The 16,715-nt window shown below is 42.8% G+C and overlaps 3 protein-coding genes across 5 annotated transcripts in view; 2 read left to right on the top strand and 1 right to left on the bottom strand.

Annotated features, from left to right (window-relative positions):
- krt222 (keratin 222) overlaps positions 1-2,503 on the top strand; it is a 13,990-nt gene extending 11,487 nt beyond the window's left edge. Inside the window, exon 10 of the mRNA XM_046840489.1 lies at positions 36-2,503. Within this exon, the coding sequence (XP_046696445.1) occupies positions 36-249 (214 nt within the window). The 3' untranslated portion in view covers positions 250-2,503. The remainder of the gene's footprint in view (positions 1-35) is intronic.
- Positions 2,504-3,597: 1,094 nt separating this feature from the next.
- Positions 3,598-8,756, bottom strand: LOC124379631. Of its 3 annotated transcripts, XM_046840060.1 has the most exons (8): positions 7,951-8,754; positions 7,618-7,847; positions 7,139-7,194; positions 6,250-6,294; positions 5,556-5,855; positions 5,129-5,446; positions 4,849-4,890; positions 3,598-4,175 (listed from the first exon to the last, which is right to left on the bottom strand). In XM_046840060.1, the coding sequence occupies exons 3-8, from the start codon at positions 7,161-7,163 to the stop codon at positions 4,000-4,002; spliced, it is 906 nt and encodes a 301-aa protein (XP_046696016.1). In that variant the 5' UTR covers positions 7,164-7,194; positions 7,618-7,847; positions 7,951-8,754; the 3' UTR covers positions 3,598-3,999. The 3 variants fall into 3 exon arrangements, with proteins under 3 accessions (XP_046696016.1, XP_046696017.1, XP_046696015.1); XM_046840061.1 differs by having other exon boundaries at positions 6,250-6,291; positions 7,618-8,756; XM_046840059.1 differs by having other exon boundaries at positions 7,618-8,754.
- A 5,164-nt stretch (positions 8,757-13,920) lies between these two features.
- On the top strand, positions 13,921-16,187 carry mettl21a (methyltransferase 21A, HSPA lysine). The gene is made up of 3 exons (XM_046839971.1): positions 13,921-14,853; positions 14,961-15,072; positions 15,701-16,187. The coding sequence occupies exons 1-3, from the start codon at positions 14,707-14,709 to the stop codon at positions 16,096-16,098; spliced, it is 657 nt and encodes a 218-aa protein (XP_046695927.1). The 5' UTR covers positions 13,921-14,706; the 3' UTR covers positions 16,099-16,187.
- The last annotated feature ends 528 nt before the right edge of the window (positions 16,188-16,715 follow it).

The raw sequence follows: 16,715 nt of genomic DNA, 5'->3' as shown, positions 1-16,715 counted from the left end.
GGTAAAGGTTGGTTTCTGTCTCGTTTCCTGTTTAGAACGGAGAAGATCGATAAGGTCATTAAACAGTGGGAAGGATCGTTTTTCCAAGGCAACCCCAAGCTGAGGAAGAAATCCGTGTCCTTGCGCTTCGACCTGCACATGGCTGTATCTGACGAAGGCTGTGCTCAGACCAAGCAGGACAGTTTACCAGACGTGGAGGTTCGGCTGGTGATGAAACGATCCCGCAGCATCCCCTCCATAACGCCGTGACCTCGTACCGAAAGCCAGCAGGGTCAAAACGTGCGTCGCTAGCACAGAATTGTTATTTTTATTTTTTAAATGGAGAATGTGCTACATTAGTCTTATATGTGGGGGTGTAGGGTGCCAAAACTTTTATCCTGGATTTAAGCGGTATGATATTTCCTGTGTTTGCATCAGTGAATTTATATCAGAGGCAATAATGGCGTCCTTGATTAGCAAGGATGTGCACTTACACGTTGCTAGCGTTCATCAGCAGAAGTTTCCAGAAATCTAAATATTTACATTTTCTTTTTTTTACATCATATCCAGTTTAACACTCCAGATGCCTGACTGGAAGAACAGTTGGTTAGCGGAGGATTCGAAATCTTAGCAAAAGTCTCACCTGACTAGCATTCCAGCTAAGCAAAAATCTAATATCATTCACAATGAACTCGAAATCTGGGTGCAGTCGCAGCCATTGCGCTGAAAATCCATTCATTAGCGCAGCATCAGAACGATGAGCTGCATACTAAACCATGATGAGAAAGAACCTTGCGCTCAGTGGGAGAATTATGGCAATTTATTTGCTGTGTTAAGGAAAGAAAGAAAGCGGTTTCAGCTAGTTGAAATGCTGGCGAAGCAAATCTTAGGCAGATGCTAGAAGATTTAGCGACACGATCTTCGTCTGCCAGTTGCTGAGCTGCTGAACACTCGCTCATTCACTTCACTTTATTATATTGTCGTTGGTGGATCCAACTTTAGCTTCGGAGGTCCGGAGGCGGTGCGCAGCAAGGTGGTAAACAGTGAGGCAGAATGCACTACGATGTGAGTTTGAGTTCACACAGTAAATCTGGCTATTTATTATCCATACCAGCCAATCAAATTATTTACCAGAATAGCTTAGCCAGCTAGCTACAAACATTTTACTCAGCTAGCTAGACAACAAGCCATTGAGTGTATCACCGCTAACTTCCTTTCTAACCTATGCCGATTTTCGTAGCACCTTTGTAAAACCATCAACAAATCTCATGAACCAACCCCTTAGCTAATTGCTAATGCTAAAGACCATAATTTATTTTTTTTCTCGATGCATTCGAGGATGATTTATTTAATTTCATGAAATGGAACTTCATCATCAGCAGTTTGTCATTAGCAAACATTGTCATGCTAAATTGTTGAATTTAGTCTAAAATTCTGAGGTGAATGTAGCAAGTCTCTGAGGAAACAGTTGGAATTTGCCAGTACTTAGCTTGCTAACTTAGCATAACTCAAACTGGCTTAAAGCTACTAGCTTTCCTCTTGCTTAAAACTATTAAAGAAATTTTGCTGAGGGAAAAAAAGAAATATTAAAGCAAAAATGTTTTATTCTAATAAACAGCATGAAAAAAAAACAGTAAAATAGTTTCATATTTTATATTTTGGCAAGAAAAATACAAGTTTATGTGGTAATACAAATATCTGAACACTTTAATATTACAACTGATATCCTGTACTAAAGCTGGCTAATTAGCAAGATAGCTAGGCTAGCGCTAGGTTTGATTAGCTCAGAATTTAGATTAGAGAAGAACGCTAAAGCTAAATACAGAAAAAGCATTTTGAATCGCTAAAGAACTCTTGCTAGCTTAGCAAAGCACACAGACCCAGCTTTAATTGTATACACTGCTTTCATGTAGCAGATTAGCTAGCTAGCAATCCAGCTAGTCTAGCTTGTTAACAACCCACTTACCTGACATTTCAGCTGGAAAGCTCATGTAGCAGATTAGCATTGACACGCTGTGAAGGGAAAATCGTATCTGATCTTTTTCTTCTTTTTTTTTTTAATGTATTGCCATTTTTGACCATATTTACTTCTTTTAGTAAAAAAAAAAAAAAAAAAAATTCAATCGGTTTTTTTCAAACCAAAGTTTGTGATTAATTATGCAACGTACCAACGTGCTTTATCGTGAAACATCATCGGGTCACGTGTGTACCGGTGACATGTCCCACTGTAACCCACTGTAAACCCCCCTGAGCCTCTGATATCGCTGTGCTGCATCTCACTTTTCATCATCAAGCGATCGCAAACACTCGCGCTAATCCACATCATGCTGAACCAGTCGGAAGCTACGATCCTGTCCTCCGCTTACAAATGCACTTTGAAACAATTTATACGTCGTGTTTACTTTATTTTCTTAACTATATACTTTTTTGCAACTCTATGTATTTAATTTAATCAGGATATTCTGCTTCCTTTTCCTCTGCTGTATGAGAGGTGTCGAAATGAAATAAAGCTACCGTTAATAAAGTTCTCTGATGCTAATGTTAATGCTAACGCTGCAGTCGAGATCATACGGGGTTAAATTGTATACGATTTATATTTAGAATGGAATTAAAATGTATGCTTTTTATTTATAAAAGAAACAGCGAGTCTGTGCTGATAATGTAGCTGTTGGAGTTAGCGTCTGGGGCTGTTTAGCGCTCTGTTTCTCATTTGAACGGTTTTCTGCTCCAGTTCTGTCAGATTCGTCTTGTGCCCCAACAAAGTAAAATCACCAGATTCACACAAAGGAATTTCCTTCCACTTCCTCCTGTGAATTATTGGTGTAGAGAAAACATTAATCCATAAACACAGAGTTATTCATTCCTAATTTTCAGCTACAGCACAGAGCTCTGCAGATGTTTTATGCACAAAGTATTGGCACCTTTCCACAATGATCAAAACATGGATCATCATTGTGTCGTGTTCAGGTATCACACACACACACACACACACACACACACACACACAATGATTCATTACCCTTGATTTTATTTTCATCAAGCACACACACACACACACACATACGAATCCATAAAAAACACGCCAAATCCTCCAATAACGCAGTTCAACATCGACCAGCTTAATTCATAGCTCAAGTTAATTCGTTCACATAAATCTGAGAAGTGTTTGTGCAAAATTGTGTAAAGCTTATACTCATTAAAAGAAATACCACTAACAGTAATAATGCTGAGGAAACTGATGCTTGTTAACGTCTAATGCAATTTCAGGACTAACACTTTGGCACGTGTCCCCTGTGAAACGGAAAAACAAGGAAATTCTATGGCTCAACGTCAATCTACTGCAATTACTGACACGTTACAATCGTCCAGTTGGCAATGCAGGAACACAACGTTACAACAAGTGTGCAGTGTTGCAGTGATTTGTGTAATAGAAATGGACCAGTAACAAATTGGATTCAAATACATCGTCCACTGTAAAAAAAAAAAAATAATAAAAATAATAATAATAATATAATAAAATAATAATATATATTAAAAAGAGTGCAAGTAAGATTTATAAAATAAATATTTGAGAGAAATTGGCCTTTTGTGTAAGTAGAAAAAGTCTTAGATCTTTAAGTTCAGCTTATTAAAATGGGGGCAAAAACAAGTGTTGCGTTTATAATTTCAGTGTAACAGTTATAAATATTTTCTTATATCTATATTAAAAAATAATGTAAATACATTTTTTTCTCTTCATCACACCAGTTCTCCAAAGTGTTAGGGTAATATTGTGAAAAATTTGCTTCTTGTAAGAAATAAAGTTGAAGTGTAACACAAGTGACGTCTTACAGACAACAACCTTCATTCACAGAGAGAGTGAGAGAGAGAAGGAGAGAGTGAGAGAGAGAGAGAGAGAGAGAGAGAGAAGCATCTCCCATTAGGAGTCGCCACAAGTATATTCCCTGTTTAGCCTCAAATGCAGAAAACCATGGATTCTACGGAGAAATCCACGGTTTACCAGCGGAGGTCTACGGTCTTCTAAACAACATTCGACTGAAGCCAGAGACTCTCGCTCACTGCTGAGATCTGTCTTTGCTTCTTCCTTTTTCTCTGACAAACTCCAAATAGTAGATAACCACAGAGAAGTAGAAGTAGAAGAAAAATGTTCTCGAGCAGAATCGCCCACCAGGGCCAGGTCTTCTCCTCCAATGCTTCTGTAGAATAATTTAAGAGATCAGATCGTGGTATCAGTTTCAGAGCTTGGAAATGGCACCAATGCAGTTTCAGGTAATCAATTAAAGCTTCTGAAAAAAAAAGTAACTCATGGCTGAAAATCCTAACACGGTCTTCAGTTTCCTTTTTTATTTTTATTTCAAAAGAAAGCTGGGGTCAGAAAACAGGATCAGCTATGATAGGAGCACTGAGAGCTGAGGGCCTCACATAGTGCCCAAGAATAGCAGCTTGGTGATTGCAAGGCTTGAACCCCCAACCTTCTGATCAGCAACCCAGAGCCTAAATCACTGAGCTCCAACTTTCACAAGCATTCTGATACAAACCTCTCATGGAGGGGCGGAGCTTTACTCTCATTGGTTAGTCAGATTGAGTCGGATGGACAGATGCGTGAGCAGAAGGTCAGACCATGGTGAGTTTTTGGAGAGAGTTCTGGATGTGGTTTACTGTATATTTATAGTTTGTCGTGCCCCTATGAGAGGTTTGCTTCAGAAGGTAAAAGAAAACTCTGGTAGGCCGTGTTTCATGATTCCCCCCCGAGTTCGCTGTTTTCATCAGGAGCTTTTTTCGTCTTTTGTAATATAAATAAGAGTCTTTCCTGTTTGTAATTACAGCTGCTGAAATAAAAAACAGAGGAGAGAGAATCAAATAACTCACTCTTCTCAAGAGCTTTCGGTGGCATTGTGGTCAACGTGGAGACTGACAAAAAAAAAGAGCAACAGATTCAATCACGTGTGAAACACGTGTGAGCTTTAAATCAGCACTGGCTTCGTTTTTAATAACTTTTTTAAATGCACTGATTCGTGTCAACAACATAATCAACTTCAAACTCGTTCTGTTTTTACGCTAATGATTTAAAAAGGTCATTTCTTTCTGACAGTAAAGAATATGATAAGACTGTTATATTGTAAAGCCAGTGAGTGAATAAAACACTAACCTGTGACCGTGAGATCGACCGCCTCGGGCTGAACGGCTTCCTCGTGTCTGTGTGTACAGCGGATTATCCCTGCGTCAGTCTCCTGGACTTTCAGGAGGGTCAGAGACACATCTCCGTTTCTGTACTGGTCCAACGAGACGGAGACACGTCCTTCATACCCAGTACCGTAAGACACGATCCCTTTCTGAAGCTTCACAACCGGATTGGCGTCTTTTTCACACTGATATACGATGTCCTTATCGGTGATGTTCTTCTCGGTGCGGGCATAGAGCTGAATGGTCACGTTCTCTCCGACGGCTGCGTTCACTGGAACAGGAGCTACACAGTGAGGAGAGAGAGAGAGAGAGAGAGAGAGAGAGAGAGAAAAAAGCTCACGTCTCTGTATAATGCTGGAAATCAATATTCCATCTAAGGATTGATTATTTACCAATTACATCCAGCTTCTGTTGGCATAACCACGTGTTATTGCAGGAGATGATGTAATTGCCGTCATCGCTGAACAACACGGGATTCAGGTGAATGGAGGACACGGCAGACTTCTGTGCTCGGTTTTTAAAAGCGTCACCTGTGTGGCACGAGCCCTGCTCACACCTGATCACCAGAATCTTGGACCCCATGTACGCATAGTCAACAGTGATGTCACCATGGCAGGGCGTGTTGCAGGCGAGCCGAGTCGAACCGTTTACGATCGCCGTGGAGCTGGAGGCAGCAGACGCTCCGAGGAACGCTACAGACAGGACAAGTGCATTACAATACTGTCTGTAATCTTTCACATTCAGATAATGACCTTTATATAACTGAGGAGGTTAGGGGCCTTACTTAAGGGCCCAGCTTGGTGGGGCTGGGATTTGAACTCACAACCTCCTGTCATGTGCCTGAACTTAATCTATGGCAAGTTACAGCATGATGTCAGTCTGAATGCTGTGGTGAGTTCTAATGTGACGTCATTCTGGATGGTATGTTATATCATGAAGTGATTTTTGTACTAAAGGGGCGGGGCGGGGCTTCAGCTGTCTGTCTCGTCTTTTCTACAATTAATACATTCGAATACAATAAAAACAATTACTTTTTTTTTTTACTACAGTATAGATGAAATAATTGTTATTACAGTATATACTTACAGATTAGGAGGAATGCTTTTAACGCTGAGCCCGGCTCCATGACTACTGTAAGGGGAAAAAAGGTTTATTTAGAATGATAAAAATAAAAATGAGAGAAAGTGTAAATGTCAGGATTCATATTCAGTGAATGAGATAAATATTACATATTTTTTATACTGGATGGATGAATAGATAGATTAAAGGTGGTTCATGGAGACGTGTTGGGAATCTGCTTATTGAAAAATTTTACATTTGATGTTATTTCTGATCAAACAATTAAATAAACTTAATGACAGAGATATCCGTTTATTTTGATGACCGAGATTCAAAGAACCGAGTCACCTAAATGATCCGATCTTCACTATTCACTCGGCTCAGCGAATCATTTACATACGGGTACTGATGAGAAATACGGACTCGCTGCTAGCAGCTAAATAACGGTGAAAGTAAACAAATACCGTCTGTTTACCGCAACAACAAAAACACTGACTATCACTGACTCTTTATGGATCATGTGTATTAATTCCAGACTAAGTTTAGGTATTAGATTAATAACTAGAACATGATCCCAGACTCCGCTAGCAAGACTCCGCTAGCAAGACTCCGCATTAGCCGTGTGGAATTCTAGTAGGAATATCGGACATTCCCGAAGAACTTCCGAAGCAGTTTTTGCTCCTACATATGCATGTTTCTTATTATTTTATTTTTCTTTTAAAAAAGAACAGTTTCTTGGTTAGAACAGCACCAAATAACCTGAATGCGAAATGAATGGGTTAGGGTGTGACGTCATCCAGAAGTTTTCACCTCAAAGAATGTAAACAAAAGTGAATAAAATCTCGGATCGTAGAGAAATCAGGGGATAAGATAACATGCTCAACATCATAAATAAGTGTATATACAGTTTACTGACCTGTAGCTGATCTGCTGGAGCTCATTTACTTCCGGGGATGAGAGGAGATCAATGTTCTGCACGGAGGAATATGGATGAAGAAGATTATTTACCTACATCTCAGATTGCATCAGCATCCAAAGATCTGGATACATGTTGCATCAGCATCCAGAGCAAGCATGCTTTAAGACTTTAAGCATAAGTGAAGCCTTTTTGCATAAAAAAGCAAAAAAAGAATGTATTTTTTAAAAGTTGTAATTCAGTACTACGTATTCCTACATGAGTTCTCAATCACAACCCACTTCTACACTATTCCACACCTAGGGTTTAATCTTAAACGTGTTTGTGGTGTAGACTACATGACCAAAAGCATGTGCTTGACATGATGTAAGTCTCTCTGATGAGGGCGTCTGCCACATGCTATAAATATAAAAGTAGGACTGTAGTTAATTAAAGTGTAAATCAAAGTTAATTTGCACCCTAGTGTAAGTGACTTGTACCTGTTGAGTGCAGTGTCCTGGGCTTCTCTTTGTTGGGGTTTCTGAAGGTCTCTGAGGAACAGTCTCTCGTCCTTTGGTCTGCTATATAACGTTAGTATACATCGAACCACAGCGGCAGGGAAACCGGTTTACTCTTGAACAATCAGGTGAGAACCGCCCGAGACTGCGTTGTGCATGACGTCTTCGCTCATTTTTGTGCTCGCTTTTAAGTGTGATCCTGAGGGTGGTGTCTGGACACGTGTTAAAACACGTCACGTCACGCCACATGGTGTACACAGACATACAGACTGAAATCAAACCATTTTATGAAGCAAAACATTTAGTACTACTCACTGACTGAGGACGACTCTGCGTGAAGGGTGTGAGAGTGAATTCGTAACACATGTAGCATGTATTACCTCACACACGTGCCCGCAATTAGTGCAAAACAAATGCTGTGAGCACTGGGGACTGTGACAGGAACGGAATTACATTTAGGAATTGCGGCCATTTTAATACAAAGTCACCTCATTTCAAGGGCTCAGAAATAATTTTACAAATGAACATTACTGGTGATAAAATGTTTGTTTTTAATGCTTTGTTGAGAATCATTTGGAGGCAGTGACTTCCTTTAGTCTCTAACCCATGGACATCACCAAACGCTGGGTTTCCTCTTGTGTGATGCTTTTCCAGGCCTTTACTGCAGCTGTCTACAGTTGTTGCTTGTTTGTGGGTCTTTCTGCTTTAAGTTTTGTCTAAAGTCCATGCTCGATTGGGTTGAGATCTGGTGATTGACTTTGGCTATTGTAGAATGTTCCACTTTTTTTGCCTTAAAAAACTGCTGGGTTGCTTCAGCAGTATGTTTTGGGTTGTTGTCTATCTGTAAGAATGCTGTTCCAGGACTGGGCCGGCGTCTTTCAATGTTTTTTGGACAAAATCGTATTTTTGAGGCTGATTAATGGTTCGCATCTTGTGGTGAACCCTGTGTATCCTTCTCTTTATGGTAGACTTAGATACTGATACATCTACTTCCTGCAGACTGTTCTTCACTTTCATGGAATGGAAACGTTAATTCACTATTCACACCTGAACTCCTTCCAGCCAATTACAATCAACTATTCACATCTGAACTCCTTCCATCCAATCACAATCCACTATTCACCCCTGAACTCCTTCCATCCAATCACAATCCACTATTCACACCTGAACTCCTTCCAGCCAATTACAATCAACTATTCACATCTGAACTCCTTCCATCCAATCACAATCCACTATTCACCCCTGAACTCCTTCCATCCAATCACAATCCACTATTCACACCTGAACTCCTCTCAGCCAATCACAATCCACTATTCACACCTGAACTCCTTCCAGCCAATCACAATCCACTATTCACACCTGAACTCCTTCCAGCCAATCACAATCCACTATTCACACCTGAACTCCTTCCAGCCAATCACAATCCACTATTCACACCTGAACTCCTTCCAGCCAATCACAATCCACTATTCACACCTGAACTCCTTCCATCCAATCACAATCCACTATTCACACCTGAACTCCTTCCATCCAATCACAATCCACTATTCACACCTGAACTCCTTCCAGCCAATCACAATCCACTATTCACACCTGAACTCCTTCAGCCAATCACAATCCACTATTCACACCTGAACTCCTTCCATCCAATCACAATCCACTATTCACACCTGAACTCCTTCCAGCCAATCACAATCCACTATTCACACCTGAACTCCTTCCAGCCAATCACAATCCACTATTCACACCTGAACTCCTTCAGCCAATCACAATCCACTATTCACACCTGAACTCCTTCCATCCAATCACAATCCACTATTCACACCTGAACTCCTTCCAGCCAATCACAATCCACTATTCACACCTGAACTCCTTCCATCAATCACAATCCACTATTCACACCTGAACTCCTTCAGCCAATCACAATCCACTATTCACACCTGAACTCCTTCCATCCAATCACAATCCACTATTCACACCTGAACTCCTTCCAGCCAATCACAATCCACTATTCACACCTGAACTCCTTCCATCCAATCACAATCCACTATTCACACCTGAACTCCTTCCAGCCAATCACAATCCACTATTCACACCTGAACTTCTTCCATCCAATCACAATCCACTATTCACACCTGAACTTCTTCCATCCAATCACAATCCACTATTCACACCTGAACTTCTTCCATCCAATCACAATCCACTATTCACACCTGAACTCCTTCCAGCCAATCACAATCCACATCACTCAATAATCACTGATCATTCATGTTTATTAATTTATTAATCATCAACACAAACACATTCATGTTCTGAAGCTTTCTAGTTTCTTTCACTTCAACTCTAATAGCCGTATTTACAGTTAGTGTGAGCAAGACGTCCTGAAGATGCTGAATAAACGGATCTTCGCCTTATGAAATGCCTAAATATAGAAAGCTCCATTTCAAGAACTAAAATAAAACGTAATTCCCAAAAGCTTCGACAAAATTAATATATTATGGATTAATAAATCAATGATTTACTGTCTCGCTCCCTCTGCAACTCTCTGTCTCAACACTTCACTGTCTTACTGTCTCGCTCCTCTGCAACTCTCTGTCTCAACACTTCACTGTCTTACTGTCTCGCTCCCTCTGCAACTCTGTCTCAACACTTCACTGTCTTACTGTCTCGCTCCCTCTGCAACTCTCTGTCTCAACACTTCACTGTCTTACTGTCTCGCTCCCTCTGCAACTCTCTGTCTCAACACTTCACTGTCTTACTGTCTCGCTCCTCTGCAACTCTCTGTCTCAACACTTCACTGTCTTACTGTCTCGCTCCTCTGCAACTCTCTGTCTCAACACTTCACTGTCTTACTGTCTCGCTCCCTCTGCAACTCTCTGTCTCAACACTTCACTGTCTTACTGTCTCGCTCCTCTGCAACTCTCTGTCTCAACACTTCACTGTCTTACTGTCTCGCTCCCTCTGCAACTCTCTGTCTCAACACTTCACTGTCTTACTGTCTCGCTCCCTCTGCAACTCTCTGTCTCAACACTTCACTGTCTTACTGTCTCGCTCCCTCTGCAACTCTCTGTCTCAACACTTCACTGTCTTACTGTCTCGCTCCCTCTGCAACTCTCTGTCTCAACACTTCACTGTCTTACTGTCTCGCTCCCTCTGCAACTCTCTGTCTCAACACTTCACTGTCTTACTGTCTCGCTCCTCTGCAACTCTCTGTCTCAACACTTCACTGTCTTACTGTCTCGCTCCTCTGCAACTCTCTTTCTCAACACTTCTCTGTCTTACTGTCTCGCTCCCTCTGCAACTCTCTGTCTCAACACTTCACTGTCTTACTGTCTCGCTCCTCTGCAACTCTCTGTCTCAACACTTCACTGTCTTACTGTCTCGCTGCCTCTGCAACTCTCTGTCTCAACACTTCACTGTCTTACTGTCTCGCTCCCTCTGCAACTCTCTGTCTCAACACTTCACTGTCTTACTGTCTCGCTCCCTCTGCAACTCTCTGTCTCAACACTTCACTGTCTTACTGTCTCGCTCCTCTGCAACTCTCTGTCTCAACACTTCACTGTCTTACTGTCTCGCTCCTCTGCAACTCTCTGTCTCAACACTTCACTGTCTTACTGTCTCGCTCCTCTGCAACTCTCTGTCTCAACACTTCACTGTCTTACTGTCTCGCTCCCTCTGCAACTCTCTGTCTCAACACTTCACTGTCTTACTGTCTCGCTCCCTCTGCAACTCTCTGTCTCAACACTTCACTGTCTTACTGTCTCGCTCCTCTGCAACTCTCTGTCTCAACACTTCACTGTCTTACTGTCTCGCTCCTCTGCAACTCTCTGTCTCAACACTTCACTGTCTTACTGTCTCGCTCCCTCTGCAACTCTCTGTCTCAACACTTCACTGTCTTACTGTCTCGCTGCCTCTGCAACTCTCTGTCTCAACACTTCACTGTCTTACTGTCTCGCTCCCTCTGCAACTCTCTGTCTCAACACTTCACTGTCTTACTGTCTCGCTGCCTCTGCAACTCTCTGTCTCAACACTTCACTGTCTTACTGTCTCTCTCCTCTGCAACTCTCTGTCTCAACACTTCACTGTCTTACTGTCTCGCCTCTGCAACTCTCTGTCTCAACACTTCACTGTCTTACTGTCTCGCTCCCTCTGCAACTCTCTGTCTCAACACTTCACTGTCTTACTGTCTCGCTCCTCTGCAACTCTCTGTCTCAACACTTCACTGTCTTACTGTCTCGCTCCCTCTGCAACTCTCTGTCTCAACACTTCACTGTCTTACTGTCTCGCTCCTCTGCAACTCTCTGTCTCAACACTTCACTGTCTTACTGTCTCGCTCCCTCTGCAACTCTCTGTCTCAACACTTCACTGTCTTACTGTCTCGCTCCTCTGCAACTCTCTGTCTCAACACTTCACTGTCTTACTGTCTCGCTGCCTCTGCAACTCTCTGTCTCAACACTTCACTGTCTTACTGTCTCTCTCCTCTGCAACTCTATGTCTCAACACTTCACTGTCTTACTGTCTCGCTCCTCTGCAACTCTCTGTCTCAACACTTCACTGTCTTACTGTCTCGCTCCTCTGCAACTCTCTGTCTCAACACTTCACTGTCTTACTGTCTCGCTCCCTCTGCAACTCTCGGTCTCAACACTTCACTGTCTTACTGTCTCGCTCCTCTGCAACTCTCTGTCTCAACACTTCACTGTCTTACTGTCTCGCTCCTCTGCAACTCTCTGTCTCAACACTTCACTGTCTTACTGTCTCGCTCCTCTGCAACTCTCTGTCTCAACACTTCACTGTCTTACTGTCTCGCTGCCTCTCCAACGCTCTGTCTCAACACTTCACTGTCTTACTGTCTCGCTCCTCTGCAACTCTCTGTCTCAACACTTCACTGTCTTACTGTCTCGCTGCCTCTCCAACGCTCTGTCTCAACACTTCACTGTCTTACTGTCTCGCTGCCTCTCCAACTCTCTGTCTCAACACTTCACTGTCTTACTGTCTCGCTCCTCTGCAACTCTCTGTCTCAACACTTCACTGTCTTACTGTCTTGCTGCCTCTCCAACGCTCTGTCTCAACACTTCACTGTCTTACTGTCTCGCTCCTCTGCAACTCTCTGTCTCAACACTTCACTGTCTTACTGACTCGCTCCCTCTGCAACTCTCTGTCTCAACACTTCACTGTCTTACTGTCTCGCTCCTCTGCAACTCTCTGTCTCAACACTTCACTGTCTTACTGTCTCGCTGCCTCTCCAACGCTGTCTCAACACTTCACTGTCTTACTGTCTCGCTGCCTCTCCAACTCTGTCTCAACACTTCACTGCCTCACTGTCTTACTGTCTCGCTGCCTCTCGATCTCTCTGTCTCAACACTTCACTGCCTCACTGCCTCACTGTCTCGCTGCCTCTCCAACTCTCTGTCTCAACACTTCACTGTCTTACTGTCTCGCTCCTCTGCAACTCTCTGTCTCAACACTTCACTGTCTTACTGTCTCGCCTCTGCAACTCTCTGTCTCAACACTTCACTGTCTTACTGTCTCGCTGCCTCTCCAACTCTCTGTCTCAACACTTCACTGTCTTACTGTCTCGCTCCTCTGCAACTCTGTCTCAACACTTCACTGCCTCACTGTCTTACTGTCTCGCTGCCTCTCGATCTCTCTGTCTCAACACTTCACTGCCTCACTGCCTCACTGTCTCGCTGCCTCTCCAACTCTCTGTCTCAACACTTCACTGTCTTACTGTCTCGCTCCTCTGCAACTCTGTCTCAACACTTCACTGTCTTACTGTCTCGCTGCCTCCAACGCTCTGTCTCAACACTTCACTGTCTTACTGTCTCGCTGCTTCTCCAACTCTGTCTCAACACTTCACTGCCTCACTGTCTTACTGTCTCGCTGCCTCTCCAACTCTCTGTCTCAACACTTCACTGTCTTACTGTCTCGCTAAAGTGAAGTGAAATCTTCTAGCGTCTGCCTCAGATTTGCTTGGAAGAAAGGGATCGTTTTCTTTTCGTTCTTTATTTTCTACATTTAAATGAAAGCAAATTGTGTGTTTTTGTGCAAATTCTACAGGAAGAAAAAAAAACGTGAAAGTAGAAACGTTTCATGAAACTGTTTTGGTTGACGTTTCCTAAAGATGTCCAGCTTTTCTTGAAAAGTCGGTCTCATAAACGTTCTCGTGAGTGTGACCAAATCGATTTCCTCTCCTCTGTCAGCCATCATGAAAAAAAAAAAAAAAACAGCTATTAAATCCACGAGTATATTTGAGCTTGTGCTACAGATGTGGGTTGCGAGCTCTGACTAGTGCGCTCTCTGAACAGCCAATCAAAAGATGTGAAAATGCCGAGGTTATTGTACGCCTGCTAGAGGGCCCCGGTGTCATTTACTCAAAATCTGACTGGTTAAAAACGACAAGGACTTTACACTAAAAAGAGCCCACAGGTGAAAGGTGTGTAGGTGGAGGTGTAAATAAAATGTCATGTAATAAAAAATTATTTAAAACAATATATAAAACAGTATAAAAACAACCTGAGGCTTTAAAATAGTGGGGAATAAATAACAGGAAACCCCCTATAAAGGGTGTAATGTTTTCTTCTAACCGCTAGAGGTCGCACTTATCTTTGATATGATCTAAAAGCGCTGTTTCAAATCCAACATTATTCACAATACAGATTTTTTTAATGAAGACGCTCTGAAAGCTGAGCTGTAGTTAAAAGTTTGTTCTGAACTCATTAAAGCTGTTTTTATTTCCCACAAAAACACTCGTGGGTAGTTTAAGGGACCTAAAAAGACGTAGGGAATAGAATGTGATTTAGGACACAGCCGCTTGACAGCTCGTTGGGTCCTTCCGCCGTCGGTTTCCGTTCGTGGCGCACGCGCGTGGCTCGGCTAATACGATACAGGGTTTTTTCGTGTCTGTAAACATTAAAATAAAATAATATACATTTATAAATAATATCTATAATATTATAAGCTTTTATATTATATATATGAGCCATGTTTTGATGGGGAGCTGAGTTTTAGCTAAGTCAGTTAGCATGGGCGGTTGTTGATACTCCGCGGTGTGTGTGTGTGTGTGTGTGTGTGATGGCGCTCGTGCCGTACGATGAAAACGTCCTACCCTCTCTGGCCAAACTCCATTCGGCTTCCGCGGACTTCCGGTTCGCCGAGCGACGCATCCGATTGGCTCAGGACTGGAGGGGAGGGGGCGTGGCTGCGGTCGTGTGGGACGCGGTGAGTCGGGAATCGAATCGTTCAAAGGAATCGATTGACATCGGCGATACTTTTCGAGTTGATATCATATGACTTTATGATCCCTGCTGTGTGGTGTCTTTTCCCAGGCGGTGGTGATGTGCATGTACCTGGAGCTCGGACGTGTGGACCTGAAGAACAGAACCACCATCGAGCTGGGAGCTGGGACCGGCCTGGTGGGCATCGTGGCTGCACTGCTGGGTGCGTGTGACTCGCACCGCCATTCCATTAAATTCCATTCAGTTTTATTTGTAGAGCGTTTCTAACAATGAACATTGTCTCTAAGCATCTTTATGGAGATACGGAAGTTATAAAAGAATGAATGTTTTAGTGCCTATAAGTTTATCCCTAATGAACAAGCCAGTAGCCACTCCCTAAGATGGCATAAGGAAGAAACCTGGAGAGGAACCCATCCTCATCCTTAACAACGAATGTCCATTCAATACAGTTCCATCATTATTGGTGAACTGTTTATTCAAACTGCGCTCCTGAGCCCACTGAAACAGACTGTTGAAATTAATTCCAGTCCAAATCCATCCTCAAAGTTCTCGAAATGCTCAGGAATGTCATGGATCTTTAGGGCTGTTGATGAGTGGTCTTCGTGTGAAAGGATCCCATCAGGGATTATTTCCAAGGATTATTAAGTATCCTGGTTGTTTCATCATCAGTGGGCGTTTGGGGCGAACACGTTCCTATAGAATCTTCTCCATAGATAACATGTGAAACTAATGAGATGATGTTACAAACATGAACGAAAATAAACGATCTGGCTCACATATCTATAACACGGTGTAAAAGAAACCAAAAAAACACGTTTGTGTCCCGGCAGGAGCTGACGTAACCATCACGGACCGAAGCCCAGCCCTGGAGTTCTTGGAAGCCAACGTAAAGGAGAACGTGCCTTCGCACCTGCAGGGGGCAGTGCGAGTCTCAGAGCTCACCTGGGGAGATCGGTTGGAGCGCTATCCCTCTGGAGGCTACGAGCTCATCCTCGGAGCGGACATCGTTTACCTGGAGGAGACCTTCTCGGCTCTGCTGCGCACCCTTGAACACTTGAGCTCGGAGAGCACAGAGGTCCTGCTGGCCTGCCGGATCCGGTACGAGCGAGACGAGCGCTTCCTGAGCATGCTGGGAGATCGGTTTTCCGTGCAGGAGGTTCTCTACGATTCGCAGAGGGACGTCCGTATCTATCGAGCGGTGAAACTGAAGGAGAAGGTCGAGCTCTGAGGAACGGAACAGTCACGACTTTTTATACACAGTATTGTGTTCAAAATGTACGTTTAAAAAAAAAATGTAATAAATGTTGTGAAAATCAATACGCTAGCTAGCTGTGTACTGCTGATGTTTCTGAGTCCATTCGTACACAACAGCCGGCTCTGCTAACGTCTGCAAACTAGAGCGTTTGGACTAGCGCGCTAGTCAGCACCCTCGTATAACTCATGTAAATCAACTTATCCAGCATTATCAAGGCTAGTTTTCTGTGAAGAAACAAGCTAGCTGTGCGCGTCACTGATTAGCACAGAGACTTCAAACCGACAATGTCCGAGTGCACAAATGATGAAACACACAATGATTCATTACTGACAAATAAACACGTTTTCAACGTGTCAGTGAAAACATAAAACGCTTTAAAATGCGTCATTTCAGGCCTGGCGTTTATTCACTTTTCAGCTGAATTTATTTGGCAGAACTGGTCACATGATTAAAAATCATGCATTTTCTCTTTCCCGAGGCCATGTCCACACCGAGACGCCGTTTTCAGGCAAAGAAAAAGTCGCTTTTTGAAAAACGCTTTCCAAAGCGGATAAATTGGAAAAACTGCGTTTTGATAACGTCAACTTTCG

This window comes from Silurus meridionalis, chromosome 26, assembly GCF_014805685.1.
Source record: "Silurus meridionalis isolate SWU-2019-XX chromosome 26, ASM1480568v1, whole genome shotgun sequence".
Taxonomy (NCBI): domain Eukaryota; kingdom Metazoa; phylum Chordata; class Actinopteri; order Siluriformes; family Siluridae; genus Silurus; species Silurus meridionalis.
Note: the sequence above shows the minus strand (reverse complement) of the source record. Positions and strands in the feature narration are given on the sequence as shown.

Coding starts and splice junctions, on each gene's coding strand:
- LOC124379631 (XM_046840059.1), bottom strand. CDS start 7,163: ATGAGCTCCAGCAGATCAGCTACAG. Junction 6,295..7,138: donor CTCCAGCAGATCAGCTACAG/GTCAGTAAACTG, acceptor TTCCCCTTACAG/TAGTCATGGAGCCGGGCTCA. Junction 5,447..5,555: donor ACAGAAGCTGGATGTAATTG/GTAAATAATCAA, acceptor CTCACTGTGTAG/CTCCTGTTCCAGTGAACGCA.
- mettl21a (XM_046839971.1), top strand. CDS start 14,707: ATGGCGCTCGTGCCGTACGATGAAAACGTCCTACCCTCTCTGGCCAAA. Junction 14,854..14,960: donor CTGCGGTCGTGTGGGACGCG/GTGAGTCGGGAA, acceptor GTCTTTTCCCAG/GCGGTGGTGATGTGCATGTA. Junction 15,073..15,700: donor CATCGTGGCTGCACTGCTGG/GTGCGTGTGACT, acceptor GTGTCCCGGCAG/GAGCTGACGTAACCATCACG.